The 15,539-nt window shown below is 41.5% G+C and overlaps 1 protein-coding gene across 4 annotated transcripts in view; it reads right to left on the minus strand.

Moving 5' to 3' along the window:
* The window catches only part of LOC106603304 (uncharacterized), a 72,374-nt gene extending 57,951 nt beyond the window's left edge, over positions 1 to 14,423 (minus strand). For all 4 annotated transcript variants that reach the window (XM_082974565.1, XM_082974563.1, XM_082974562.1 and 1 more), the window contains exon 1: positions 13,996 to 14,423. In XM_082974565.1, the coding sequence (XP_082830691.1) occupies positions 13,996 to 14,301 (306 nt within the window). In that variant the 5' untranslated portion in view covers positions 14,302 to 14,423. The remainder of the gene's footprint in view (positions 1 to 13,995) is intronic.
* Positions 14,424 to 15,539: the final 1,116 nt, after the last annotated feature.

Genomic DNA, 15,539 nt, shown 5'->3' on the forward strand with positions numbered 1-15,539 from the left:
TACAATGACTATGTTTTACATTCTCTGGATCGACGTGTACCACAGAGTGTTCCAGTTCCCACCCATATCCAGCAACTTCTCACAGCCATTAAAGTGGAGTGGGACAACATTCTACAGGCCATAATCAACATCATGATCAACTCTATGTGAAGGAGCTGTGTCGCGTTGCATGAGGTAAATGGTGGTCACACCAGATACTGACTGGTTTTCTGATCCACGTCCTACCCTTTTTAAAAAGGTATCTGTGACCAATAGATGCATATCTGTATTCCCAGTCATGAGAAATCCATAGCTTAGGGCCTAATGAATTCATTTCAATTGACTGATTTCCTTATATGAACTGTAACTCAGTAAAACCTTTGAAATTGTTGCATGTTGCGTTATATTTTTTGTTCAGTGTACATATTGTTAAACTGTTAATTCACCGCTATATATTTTTTAAGTAATATTTGTATATATTTTTTCACTGCATATACAAACTTATACCAACAAAAAACTTACAGACACACACAGACAATGACTACATCTCATCTTCCTAGACCCGCATGCTCACACCCCCATCCTTAGTGCCTGCATTATTGTTTGCCACTAGGCATTCAATTGTATCAATTTGTTTTTCTCAGTCGTCCGTGCTATTTCAATAATAAATAAACAGATTTTTCCATTGTGGTAATGATGGCAGATTGATTGATTACCACGTTTTTAGTATATGTTTTTTCAAGATGAGTGATGAGAAGAGAATCGTCCAGCCCATTGGGTATATCACTACACCCCCATATGCCATGTCTTGAAATATTCAGACAGATGAATTAAAGTTAAGTTTACATTCTAATACTTCTGACAGCCAACCTTCGAGCTCTGCCCACAACTTCCAGACTTCATAGCATTCCCAGAAAGCATGATTAGTTTTACACTTTAGATGTGACTGTGCCATTGTGTTGTAGTATTTGTTAATTTTGTCTCTTGTATAATACAATCTTTACATTAGTTTATACTGGATTAAGCGTACATTTTAGTTAACTGTAATTTTGTTAGTTATGCTCCAACATTCCCTCCATCTTGTGCCAACATCAGTTCTTTTTAAGTCTTGGTTCCAATTCTAAGAGGTTAGATAGATATGCTCTCTGCAAGGTTTTGTATATCTTACCTATCATATAAACATATTCTGACTCAAATAAGATGCCCTCAATGTTGCTCTGATGTCCAAAATATTTAAAATCAACATTTCATGATATCTAACTTTTAATTAAGTTGCATGTATTTGAAACTATCTACATTGGTCAGTCCAAAAATACTTTTTAATTCTGTCATGGAAATAAATGTATTTCCGGTTACCAAGTTATTTCCGGTTTCTATGCCTTTAGTCTTCCATGTGCACCAATTTATCAGTGAATTCTGAAAAGCTATCCAAGGATTGTTCCATAAGGTTGTGTTTTTAGCGAGTGATATTGGTTCTTGTAGAATATGTTTCTGTCACGGATCCCCCTGGTACTGACACTCATTCTGTTTACCAGTTCCGGAGGTCTACATCACCGGCTTTCTAGGCTTCACTGAACGGGATTCATTATCATCAGCCCCAGACTGTCTTGTCTGATTACACACACCTGGTTCCCATTTCCCCTGATTAGTATGTTATATATGTGCCCTCTGTTACCACTGTCTTTGTCGGTTATTGTTCCCATGTCTGTTGGTGGTGTGAGTACCTATGCGTTGGTGCAGCTGTTATGCTCTGTGCTACAGTGGCTTGTGAAAGTATTCACCCCCTTGACATTTTTCCTATTTTGTTGCCTTACACCCTGGAATTAAAATCGATATTTGGGGGGTTTGTATCATTTGATTTACACAACATGCCTACCACTTTGAAGATGCAAAATATTTTTTATTGTGAAACAAACAAGAAATAAGACAAAAAACACAAAACTTGAGTGTGCATAACTATTCACCCCCCCCCCCCCCCCCCAAAAAGTTAATACTTTGTAGAACCACCTTTTGCAGCAATTACAGCTGCAAGTCTCTTGGGGTATGTCTCTATAAGCTTGGCACATCTAGCCACTGGGATTTTTGCCCATTCTTCAAGACAAAACTGCTCCAGCTCCTTCAAGTTGGATGGGTTCCGCTGGTGTACAGCAATCTTTAAGTCATACCACAGATTCTCAATTGGATTGAGGTCTGGGCTTTGACTAGGCCATTCCAAGACATTTAAATGTTTCCCTTTAAACCACTCAGGTGTTGCTTTAGCAGTATGCTTAGGGTCATTGTCCTTGCTGGAAGGTGAACCTCCTTCCCAGTCTCAAATCTCTGGAAGACTGAAACAGGTTTCCCTCAAGAATTTCCCTGTATTTAGCGCCATCCATCATTCCTTAAATTCTGACCAGTTTCCCAGTCCCTGCAGATGAAAAACATCCCCACAGTGAAGCATGGTGGTGGTAGCATCATGCTGTGGGGATGTTTTTCATGTTGTTCTCGGGGTGATGAGAGGTGTTGGGTTTACGCAAGACATAGCGTTTCCTTGATGGCCAAAAAGCTCAATTGTAGTCTCATCTGACCTGAGTACCTTCTTCCATATCGCCCCTGGGACTGTGTCATTGACCTGTTGTCTGACGCAACCCTCCCGAGAGGACATGTCTATATTCTCTCCTATGCAGAGACCGATACCATGGAGAACTATGTACAGGAGAGTCTCCAACAGAGTTTCATCCACCCCTCTAAGTCACCAGCCTCCTCAAGCTTCTTTTTTGTCAAGAAGAAAGATGGGGGACTGCGCCCCCAGCATTGATTATCGAACACTGAACAAGGCCACCGTCAAGTTCAGCTATCCTTTACCTCCCTGCTGAGAGGAGGTCCCCAGCGGCTTCGTTGGACAGCGGAGGCGGAGAGGGCGTTCGAGATGCTGAGGGCACGTTTCACCACTGCTCCTGTGTTGGCACATCTTGACTCCTCACTCCCCTTCATTGTCGAGGTGGATGCCTCCCAAGGAGGAGTCGGGGCAGTGCTGTACCTGTGTACTGGAACCCCTCCAAAGCTGCTGCCCTGTGCTTTCATACATGAAGGGAACATTTTGGCATTTGCTGTATGGTTGATGAGAAACTCCATATTGCAAATGTACGGTCCCTTACTAGACGTCCGCAAATGTTTGTAAAATTCACGGACGGCGGCGGGCCGTGCACCGGGGCCAGATCTTCCGGGAAGTCATCGAACGAAGTCTCTCGGATATTCGGTTTCCGGTTTATACATTTTTCAAATTTTTGTCATTTTTCCGCTGTCCCGGAAAATACCACCAGAGGGCGAATGTAATCATATTGCAAATGTACAAAACATCCCCAATCACGACGTGGCCTTTTCTCCTAAACGGAAAAGACTTTGAAGACGAAACTTGGTGAGCATAGGTTTGGCATAATGGGCAGTTGGCCCCGAACAAGATGGAGTCGAGGCCTCAACGCTTTTTGAGTTAAGGCCATTTTTCTGGGATTAAAGGTCAAAAACAAAAATAGAGCGCTAATTTCACCACTTCAAGTCAAAGTACATGAACCTACGGTGTCAGGAAAAAAAGAACCAGCCATTTATCTATCGTAATTTAAGAGAAATCGTACAATGTACAATTGGTTATGTTCAACAACAAAAAAAACAGAAGGCGCTGTGAATTATGAGCCTGCTCTGAAATATGTGATAGTTGCCTTATAATCGAGTTGGAAAAAGTGGGTCTGGTGTCAGTTTGTATCAGTTTGGTGTCAGAATGATATCTAGTTGACTGATGGACGGTGACTTTCTGGCTGACTTTTGTCCATTTGCAATATGTTTAACCTCTCTAGGGTAGGGGGCAGTATTTGCACGGCCGGATAAAAAAATATATATATAATATATAATTGTTTGATTTGGATAGAAAACACCCTAAAGTTTCTAAAACTGTTTCAATGGTGTCTGTGAGTATAACAGAACTCATATGGCAGGCAGAAACCTGAGAAGATTCTGTACAGGAAGTGCCCTCACTGACCATTTCTTGGCCTTCTACACTCTCTTTATTGAAAACTGAGGATCTCTGCTGTAACGTGACACCTCCTACGGCTCCCATAGGCTCTCAGAAGGCGGCAGAACGTTGAATGATGACTTTGCAGCCCATGGCTGAAAAACAGTAGCGCATTTGGTAAGTGGTCGATCTGAGAACAATGAGACGGGGGCGCGCGTGCACGTGAAGAGTCCATTTTAGATTTTCAGTCTTTGAACGAAAACAGGGTTTCCCGGTCGGAATATTATCGCTTTTTACGAGAAAAATCGCATAAAAATTGATTTTAAACAGCGTTTGACATGCTTCGAAGTACGGTAATGGAATATTTAGAATTTTTTTGTCACGATACGCCCCGGGCGCGACACCCTTCGTTACCCTTCGGAAAGTGTCTTGAACGCACGAACAAAACAGAGGATATTTCATCATAACTATGGATTATTTTGAACCAAACCAACATTTGTTATTGAAGTAGAAGTCCTGGGAGTGCATTCTGACGAAGAACAGCAAAGGTAATCCAATTTTTCTTATAGTAAATCTGAGTTTGGTGAGTGCCAAACTTGGTGGGTGTCAAAATAGCTAGCCCGTGATGGCTGAGCTATCTACTCCGAATATTGCAAAATGTGCTTTTGCCGAAAAGCTATTTTAAAATCGGACATAGCGATTGCATAAAGGAGTTCTGTATCTATAATTCTTAAAATAATTGTTATGTTTTTTGTGAACGTTTATCATGAGTAATTTAGTAAATTCACCGGAAGTTTGCGGTGGGTATGCTAGTTCTGAACGTCACATGCTAATGTAAAAATCGTTTTTTTTAATATAAATATGAACTTGATTGAACAAAACATGCATGTATTGTATAACATAATGTCCTAGGAGTGTCATCTGATGAACATCATCAAAGGTTAGTGTTGCATTTAGCTGTGGTTTGGGTTTATGTGACATTATATGCTAGCTTGAAAAATGGGTGTCTGATTATTTCTGGCTGGGTACTCTGCTGACATAATCTAATGTTTTGTTTTCGTTGTAAAGCCTTTTTGAAATCGGACAGTGTGGTTAGATTAACGAGAGTCTTGTCTTTAAAATTGTGTAAAATAGTCATATGTTTGAGAAATTGAAGTAATAGCATTTCTAAGGTATTTGAATATCGCGCCACGGGATTCCACTGGCTGTTGAGTAGGTGGGACGATTTCGTCCCACATACCCTAGAGAGGTTAAATAGTGATAGACCATCACCAAAATGACATTCTGAAATCAACACCAATGAGCGATGGAGAGGAACCAGAATCACTGCCCGGCCATCCCGAATTCATCGGTCCAGTCAATTTCCATTCCTGCAGTTTTTTTGAGCATGTCAAATTCGTGATGGTAAATGCCCATTGAAACATATTGCAAATGGACAGCCGAGCGCCTGGTGATTGGAACGGGTTACCAGGTTAACATTTGTATAATGGTTTTAAATGCCTTTAGGGGGGTGCAAGGGGTCCATGGTTGGGTAGGGAGCACCCCCCATCCGCGCCCATCCAATAGGGGGTGCCCCTAGTCATTTTGGACATTTTTCAAAAAATCGTTAAAAAACGACAGAGTCCCACTTCTCTCATGTCACCATCGAGCGATGGAGAGGAACCACTAGCACTGCCCGGCCATCTCGAGTTCATCAGGCCAGTCAATTATGCATTTCGGCAGTATTTTTGAGCATGCCAAATTTGTGATGGTAAATGCCCATTGAAACATATTGCAAATGGACAGTACATTTGCAATATGATTCAACAGTGATAAAACATCACCAAATGGACATGATGAAATCAACACAACGAGCGATGGAGAGGAACCACAGTCACTGCCCGGCCATCCCGAGTTCATCGGGCCAGTCAATTATGCATTTCTGCAGTATTTTTGAGCATGTCATATTCGTGATGGTAAATGCCCATTAACCCGTGGTGCACTCCATCAACAGCAGGTGCATTTCAAGAGCGGCAAATTTGAATCCAAATAAATGTCAAAATTCAAATTTTTCAAACATACAACTATTTTACACCCTTTGAAAGATAAACATCTCCTTAATCTAACCACGTTTTACGATTTCAAAAAGGTTTTACGGCGAAAGCATAAATTTAGAGTATGTTAGGACAGTACATTTACAAGAGTTGTGTGTAATGTTTTGTCAATTCAAAGACAGGGTCACCAAAACCATAAAACCAGCTAAAATGATGCACTAACCTTTTACAATCTCCATCAGATGACACTCCTAGGACATTATGTTAGACAATGCATGCATTTTTAGTTCTATCAAGTTCATATTTATATCCAAAAACAGCGTTTTACTATGGCATTGATGTTGAGGAAATCGTTTCCCTCCAATAACCGGCAGTCAAGTCAGCATCACAAATTAAATAATTAAAATTAGAAAACATTGGTAAAATATTATATTGTCATTTAAAGAATTATAGATTTACATCTCTTGAACGCAATCAACTTGCCAGATTTAAAAATAACCTTACTGGGAAATCACACTTTGCAATAATCTGAGCACTGCGCCCAGAAAAATACGCGTTGCGATACAGACTAGACGTCATGTTGGGGAGATCTAAAATCGAAAATACTATGTAAATAATCCATTACCTTTGATTCTCTTCATCAGATGTCACTTCCAGGTATCACAGGTCCATAACGAATGTAGTTTTGTTCAAAAAAGCTCATCATTTATGTCCAAAAATCTCCGTCTTGTTAGCACATGATCTAAGCCAGCCGGACTTCTCGTCATGAACGAGGGGAAAAAATATATTTCCGTTCGTTCAAACATGTCAAACGTTGTATAGCATAAATCATTAGGGCCTTTTTTAACCAGAACATGAATAATATTCAAGGTGGACGAATGCATACTCTTTTATAACGTATTGGAACGAGGGTACCCAACATGAACTCGCGCGCCAGGTGTCTAATGGGCCATCATCGTTCCATGGCTCTTGTTCGGTCAGATCTCCCTCCAGAAGACTCAAAACACTTTGTAAAGGCTGGTGACATCTAGTGGAAGCAATAGGAAGTGCCAAAATATTCCTCAGCCCCTGTGTTTTTCAATGGGATAGGTTTAAAGGTAATACAACACATCAGGTATCCACTTCCTGTCAGAAAATGTCTCAGGGTTTTGCCTGCCAAATGAGTTCTGTTATACTCACAGACACCATTCAAACAGTTTTAGAAAATTTAGGGTGTTTTCTATCCATATGTAATAAGTATATGCATATTCTAGTTACTGGGTAGGAGTGGTAACCAGATTAAATCGGGTATGTTTTTTTTATCCAGCCGTGTCAATACTGCCCCCTAGCCCTAACAGGTTAAAACATATTGCAAATGGACAGCCGTGCACCTGGTGATTGGAATGGGTTATCAGAAGCACATTTTAAAAATGTTTTTTAATACCTTTAGGGGGGAGCAAGGGGTCTACGGTTGGGTAGGGAGCACCCCCCACCCGTGCCCATCCAATAGGGGGTGCCGCTGGTCATTTTGGACATTTTTTAAAAATCAAACAGAAAACAACAGAGTCCCACTTCTCCCTCATCATACATGACAAATAGACCATTTAGCTTGATTCATGGCTTAACATAGCTATATATCATTTGGGCAGTATAAATGCCATTTGGACATGGTTCACTGACTTTTGGGTTTGGAAACCGACTTCCTATGATCGTACATGGCAAATGGACAAAGCATCCTGATTTGGCACATTCAATACTTTCATATTGCATTTGGTCATTTCTTATGGCATTTGGCAACAAAAGAAAGAAGTGACTTTTGACTTCGACTTTTGAGTTCCTAAATTTTCTAAATTTTACTCTTGGGTCTTGACAAAACATCCTGATTTGGCACTTTCAATACTTTCATATTGCATTTGGACATTTCCTATTGCATTTGGCAATGGTTCACTGACTTTTAACTTGTACTTTTGACTTCCTATGAAATCATATTGCAAATGGACAAAACATATGCCTTATGGACAAGTAAAATAATAATAATAATATGACAATAAAATATGAACTGTTCATACAGTTCTTATACATGTATAATTGACATAAAAATCGAAAGAATTTCGAAAAACGGTCCAGAAAGCACTTTTTTAAGGGGGTGATACGTTTTTGAAAAAAAAAATATATTTTCAAGATGTTACTCTTGGGTCTTGACTTGTGTTACATTTGCAATAAGAAAATTGACGGTGGAGCGCGCTCGCCATCTATTGGATTTTTGCTGTGTGACACTTGGCATTTGCCATATGACATTTGCAATATGTTTTAAATGAAACGGCGTCCAAATGAGTGGTATTGTACATCGTGTATATGTTTTGTACAGTGCCAATAAGATCCCATTAATTTTTGTCCATTTCATGGGGGTCTTCCCTTACTACTCTAAACAGCTGAGCCACGCCCAGAGGAACTACGATGTAGGGGACCGGGAACTCTTGGCGGTCAAGAAGGCTCAGAAGGCGTGGAGGCACTGGCTGGAGGGGTCCAAACACCCTTTCCTGTTGTGGATGGAGCACCGCAACCTGGTGTACATCAGGGCAATGAAGAGGCTAAACCCGAGACAGGCCAGGTGGGCTCTATTCTTCGCCAGGTTCCAATTCACAATTTCCTATAGGGCAGGCTCATCGCACCAGTGGTATGGGACGTGGACGCCGACATACGGCAGGCCCTGCGTACAGAACCCGCACCTGCACAGTGCCCAGAGAACCGCACCTACGTGCCCACAGGTGTGCGGGACCGCCTCCTTTCCTGGGCGCACATGTGTCGGGTCATCCTGGGATAGGCTGTAACATTGCCTGCCTTACGGAGAAGTACTGGTGGTCCACCTTGGCTAGGGACGTCCGTGTTTACATCTCTTCCTGCTCCATCTGTGCTCAATCTAAGACATCCAGACACCTCCCTTATGGAAAGCTCCTTCCCCTGCCAGTTCCACAATGACCCTGGTCTCACCTCTTGGTGGACTTTGTCAGTGACCCCCAAGGGAACACCACTATTCTTGTTGTTGTGGACCAGTTTTCCAAAGCTTGTCGCCTCCTTCTTCTGCCTGGGCTTCCGTCGGCCATGCAAACTGCGGATGCTCTTTTTACGCACGTCTTCCGGGCACTATGGGATCCCGGAGGATATTGTGTCAGATCGTGGCCCTCAGTTCACCTCATGGGTATGGAAGGCATTCATGGAATGTCTGGGGGTCACGGTCAGTCTCACCTCTGGTTATCGGCCTCAAGCAAATGGGCAGGTGGAGAGGGTCAACCAGGAGGTGGGCAGGTTCCTGCGATGTTACTGTCAGGATCGGCCAGGGGAGTGGGCGGAGTTTCAACCTTGGGCAGAGTACGTGCAGAATTCCCTCCGCCATTCCTTCACTAACCTCACCCCAACACACACTAGAAAGGAGTATCAGCTGGCCCTGGCACCTTGGCATCCGAGCCAGACCGAGGCTCCTGTGGTGGACGAGTGGTTTCAGTGCGCTGAGGAGATCTGGAACACTGCACACACTCATCTCCAGCGCACCATGTGTCGGCACAAGGAACAGGCCGACCGCCACTGCAGTGAGGCGCCTGTTTTCTCCCCAGGCGACCGGGTTTGGCTCCCCACCCGGAACCTGCCCCTCCGCCTGCCCTGCCTGAAGCTGAGCCTGCGGTTTGTGGGGCCTTTTAAAGTCCTGAGGAGGGTTAATGAGGTAACGTGCCCGTTTACAACTCCCTGTTGATTACCGCATTAACCCAACCTTTCATGCGTCTCTCCTCAGACCAGTGGTGCCTGGTCCCCTCGCAGAGGCTGGACCCAGTGACACCCCACTTCCTACTCTGGACATCGAGGGAGGTCCGGCGTACTCGGTCCGGGAGGTCCTGATTCGAGGTGTCGCAGGGGTCTCCAGTACCTCAAAGACTGGGAGGGGTACGGCCCAGAGGAGCGGTGCTGGGTTCCTGCGGTGGACATCCTGGACGCTTTGCTGACCAGGGATTTTCACAGACCGACCCGCATCGCACCCCTGGTGTCGTCCCGCGTCTGGGGGGGGGGGGGGGGATACTGTCATGGATCCCCCCAGCACTGATGCTCATGCTGTTCACCAGTTCCGGAGGTCTACGTCACAGGGTTTCTAGGCTTTACTGAACAGGATTCATTATCATCAACCCTGGACTTTCTTGTCTGGTCACACACACCTGGATCCCATTTCCCCTGATTAGCATGTTATATATGTGCCCTCTGTTCCCTCTGTCTTTGTCAGTTATTGTTCCCATGTCCGTTGGTGGTGCAAGTACATATGCGTTGGTGCAGCTGTTATGCTGCGTGCTATATATATTTTGTATTACGGGTATCGTCCCGTGTTGGTCAACAAGGTTTGCCCTCGCTCTTTTGTTTGGGTACAGCCAAGTGTTTTTGTATACGTGTTTGTTTTGGGTGTATTAAAAACCCCTATTGTGTATTCCTACCCCTGTCTCCAAAATCCTTTCATTTTCTTCCATATTGTTATAGTGTTCTTAACTATGAAGTTGTTAATGTTCTTAGATTTATCCTTTGAAAATCGACACCTAAAAAGATTCTGGGGACAATATGCACCCATTGTTCCTCTTTAATGCATCTAACTATATGTCATAAGTTTTAGCAAAGGGGGCATTGAGTTTTGAATATTGGCCAGGTATATCAGGAGATGATCTACAAATAAGTTTAGTTTATATTCATGTTTACCAATGCTGATACCTGTTACGTTTGTCCTGTCTTTCTGCAAGCGGTTCAACTGCCACTGTAAACAGGAGGGGGGAGAGGGGACATCCCTGTCTTGCGTCCCTTTCTAATGCAATTTCATCAGATAATGTATTATTTGTGTATATTTTTTGCTTTAGGACATTTATACAATATTTGAATGACATGTATTTCAGCTGAAAAGTTGAAAGCTTCCAAAGTTTTGAGTAGAAAAGGTCATTCAAGACGGTCAAAAACCTTTTCGGCTTTAACAGCCATTATTGATTAATCTATATCTTGTTTTTTTTGCTTATTGTATTAAACTGAAAAATGTTCTTGTATTTGTTTGTGTCTATTTTTAATAAACCCTGTTTGATTGATATGTATCAAGTCTGGTAAGATTTTGCCATTCTATTGCTTATAAGCTTTGTTATTATTTTATTGTCACAATTGATTAAACTTATGGTTCTATAATCAGCAGGGGACTCTCCAGATTTTCCTGGTTTTAATTTAACTGAAATAACGGTTTGATACATGGAACTAGGAAGTACTGAATTGAGTGACGTGTGTTGTCATTTGTGTAAATAGGGGGCCTACTTTGAATATAATTCTATGGGAAAGCCATCCATTTACTGCTATATGATTGCTCAATATTAGTCTCCTTCGAAAATAGTTGCATGTGATTTGGAACATACAGTTGATGTATATTAGCTGCTGGTGGAGAGGAGGAGGAGGTTGAATGGGGTTGAAGTGTTGCAGTGGTGGTTCTGTGAATTACCCTGATATGATGAGTAACCTTGCCTGAGACCTGGAGACTTGTTTTAGTTCCCAAGGCTAATACCATTGCCTAGACTTTAGCTCTGTGTGCTAACACGGTCTTAAGTCATGAGGTTAGAAACTGTTTGGTTGATCTAATTAGTAGCTCCAAGAGGGAGAAGCAATGAACATGTGCTATTGTGTCCAGTCTCATGCAAGAGGTAAATCCCTTTATGATATAAAAAGCTTTCACCTTCAAAATAATAGTCAACAGGAAACAATTTTGGCTTTCTTGACTCATTTCTTTAGTTAGCAGTAACTCTTAGTCTCTCCTCTGTTTTCTAAACATACCGAAAGACACAAAATGTTTTGTTTGTATGGATAGCTTCCCATAAGAAAGAACATAACATCTGTGTAACCACTAGCTACACCCTCAAGTTAATCTAAATAGAAGCAGGTGCATATCATGGCAAACATCATTGACAATTATGGACATTCTAACATTCTTTCCTAACTCCCTTGCAAGCAGAACAAAATGTGTAATAGTCTTGACACCTGTCCCCAGTAACAAATATGGCCTGAGGCCCACTGTTCCTTTGAAATCATTCCAAATAACTCTATTAAAACCTACAGCTAAAATAAGCACATCGTTCTTGACCACACATCTACAGTTCACCATCAGGGATGTTTACTTATGTTTTATGAGCTTGAGTGGTGGGTATTACAAAAGATTATGTAAAATGACAGTCCCTAACCTCTATAACTACAGCCCTCAGATTGAACCCTGACCATATCCCCTCTGGATGGTTCTTTGGTTCAGGTTGGGCCTTTGCTTGAATCTATGGTAATAAGGACCCAATGCAATTTACACTACAGACAAATAGAAACAACAGAAACAATACACACATCCGTAATCACATCTTTCACAGATATTTCCAAATATAGATATTTCCAAATATAGATATTTCCAAAATCTCTGACTTCAAATATTTGCCTGTCTCTTAACATTCACAGCCATGTGTACATTCTCCCACAAAGATACATTTTAATGGAGTTGAGTAATTGGGTGGATGTTATTAATTGCGTGCACAATGTTGCTATTAAGGTAATATCCTGTTAGAAATCTCATACTCCAACAGAGCACACAGTTTGATTTAATAGTGATGTTGAGAGTTGGCACTGGATCTTTTGTGGAGCTAACTCTGCTAGCCAGAGATTTCACACTGAGCTCTGGAGACAAGCCACAATGCCTGAGGAAGTTGAAATGATGAAGCGGGGGGTCATTTACCTGCTTTAGTTCATTTACAATCTCATTTGGGATTTTTGAAGTGTTTTTCTCTAAATAAACCTCAATGAATAAACCATCCACAGGCCTACAAAAAACATAGTGACTGAACTTAAAAGCTGAGGATTTTTTGTTGTTGGTACTATGGTCATCTTTAGATATGAGCAACCAGTTGTGTTGCAGCGCGTAGCAAGGTCAAAAACAACAATGTGGATTCTGGAGAATTCAGAGCGACATGATCACAAACAAACCAATAAACTTTTCTCATCTCATCTGATTATAACATAGATGAGGGCCAGATGGATCTTAACATTGCAGAATTGTTGGTGTAATTTATGTGTAATTGAAAGGCATCCACTTAGTCTCATTTTACTGCCATGATGTTTCTGTGCAGCAGTATTTTTAACATGGCTGACCATGCTTCTGTAAAAGGATATTTTCTAAACCAAGCACATTTGGCAGAGCCATCTTACACCCCAGCCTCACAGACAGGTGGGAGCATTCTGTCTCCCATGCTGTCAATCCACAGGCTTAAAGAATAGCTGACAAGTGAACTTTAGCTCCTTTCAGGATTTGATTCCAGTAACAACTCAAATGGCCCCAGGTTTTTTCTGAAGTCAATTAAGAAATTGTAAGGCAATATAATATGCCAATGCATTAAAATGTGAGAGTGGCTTGTTAATACTTGGAGGGGATGGGTGGAATCTTACTGTGCCACATGCTGATGGCATGCAGGCAGTATTCTCTACTGTAGATGTCTGCTCATCTCAACATGCACCATCAGGTCACTTAAACCATACATTCACTATTCAAATCCTCGCCAAACCACTTTGGAAAAAATACTTTCACCAAAAGCATTATTAACCATTATCCATCTCAAGCAACAATAAACAATTGGGCACCTCAACCTTGAAACTATGCTCTGTATAGCTATACTGCCAACATGCAACTAGACTGTATCATAATAAAACAAAGCCTAGGTAGTTCTTATCTGAGAAACACTGACCAATATACTGTATTATTGCGTCTGATCAAGGACAATTTAAAGTTTCTAACTGATGGCAGTAAATATTCATCATACACATCCTTTCATCAGAATTGACAGAAATTGCCACATGTTGTTTCAACATCCCACAAGTGAAAATAATTTGGTGTGGGCTACACCTTGGTCCTCTTATGTGTATTTATATGAATTCTTACCAAATGTAAATATATGTTTAATGTTATTACTATTAAAGAGCCGATAATTAACCTACCTGTGGCTGTAGATCAGTTGGGTAACTGATATCCAACAGCTGGAATACTGGAGAATATCGGTCATTCATATCGTCTGCGGCCGGCGACACTGTCTCCTCTCTGTTCTTCTGGAGAATCTCGCGTTTCACCTCGGATCTCAGGTCCAAATAACAGAAAAGCGTTACTAGATGCAATGAAAGGGATAAGACGAAGAATCCCAGGAAGATTTTACAGTTGTTACAATGTTTCCTGCAAATGCAAGTAGACTCTTTCAAGTCAATCTCCTCTATGTGTGCAAACTTTTCAGACATAGATTTAGGTGCCATGTCTAAATACTTTCAGTCGTTGCTATTTCAGCATACTAGGCTTTTGTCTATGATGCTATGGCCCTAACCTGAGCTGTCTGATGCTCAAACGTTCGCACATCGACAGTTATCTCCATCCACATCAAGGCAGGGGGACGGTACCGTAACCCACACTCATACCGTAACTTAAAGCAATCCTTTTCGAAAGATCCGCCCCTCTTGTATCTGATTGGGCTGCGCCTATTACGTGCCACTCCATTGAAACTACAGTGATGAACGCTGCCCGGGTCGTGTGGCTTGATAGATCCGCCAAAACCAGAACATCCCACTACTGGCCACATTACGTCATTTCAACGTTGAAATGTGGATCATATTTGGTTGAGACGTTGATCAACGAGATTTCAACCTTTATTTACCCACTCATAAAGGACATACAGAGTTTGTTGAATTCCTAATGTGTTATCACTATGCCTTCAACCATCTAAAAGTCCAACAAAATTCCAATGGAAAAACTATGTCAGATTTTTGGTTTAGTTGTCATCTAAATGTGTTATCAGTGGGCATTCAACCATTTAAAAGCACAACAAAGTTCAAATGGGAAAATGCCAGATACTTTGTATTTATACAACAATTTAGAGCTCTATTCAATCTGTATAACTGAAGTGTTACAGATTGCGCAATATAAATGTAAAGGTCATTTCCGATTGTACCGACATATGCAACATTTACCGTGAATGCACTAACGAGGGAACATTGCCTTTAAATTTCAATCACTCTGTAACGCTGAACTTCCACGATATGAATTGAATAGAGCACTTAATGCGTTATCAGGGGCATCATGCACCCCAAAAATCTGAAGGGACACAGAGTACATGAGGATGGCTGTTCCGGTGTTCCGGACACCCTCTGGAAGTTGGAGAATTTAGAATTTTTCAAACACCTGAAGCAGTTTTTTGCATGTCTAAGCATACCTCTTGAGCTGTCGGTATCTTCCTGACTGTTTATTTATTTCTATTTTTTTTATACAAAATATGCTTCTCTGCATCTTTTCTAAAATCTGGGATAAATATTAAAAGGAATGGGAGTCTTATTCAATACATTTAGTAATTGCTTGCTTTTCTAAAGACTATCAATCTTGCCAGCAGGCATGCCAGCTAATATAGCTACTCTAATTTGATTGATAGACTGAAATGGCGTCTTTGTAGCTAGTTATGAGATTGGGAACCTATCTGGGTGAGCTAAAGTCAATTTAATAAAAT

The sequence above is a fragment of the Salmo salar genome, chromosome 04, assembly GCF_965601325.2.
Source record: "Salmo salar chromosome 04, fSalSal1, whole genome shotgun sequence".
Classification (NCBI taxonomy): Eukaryota; Metazoa; Chordata; class Actinopteri; order Salmoniformes; family Salmonidae; genus Salmo; species Salmo salar.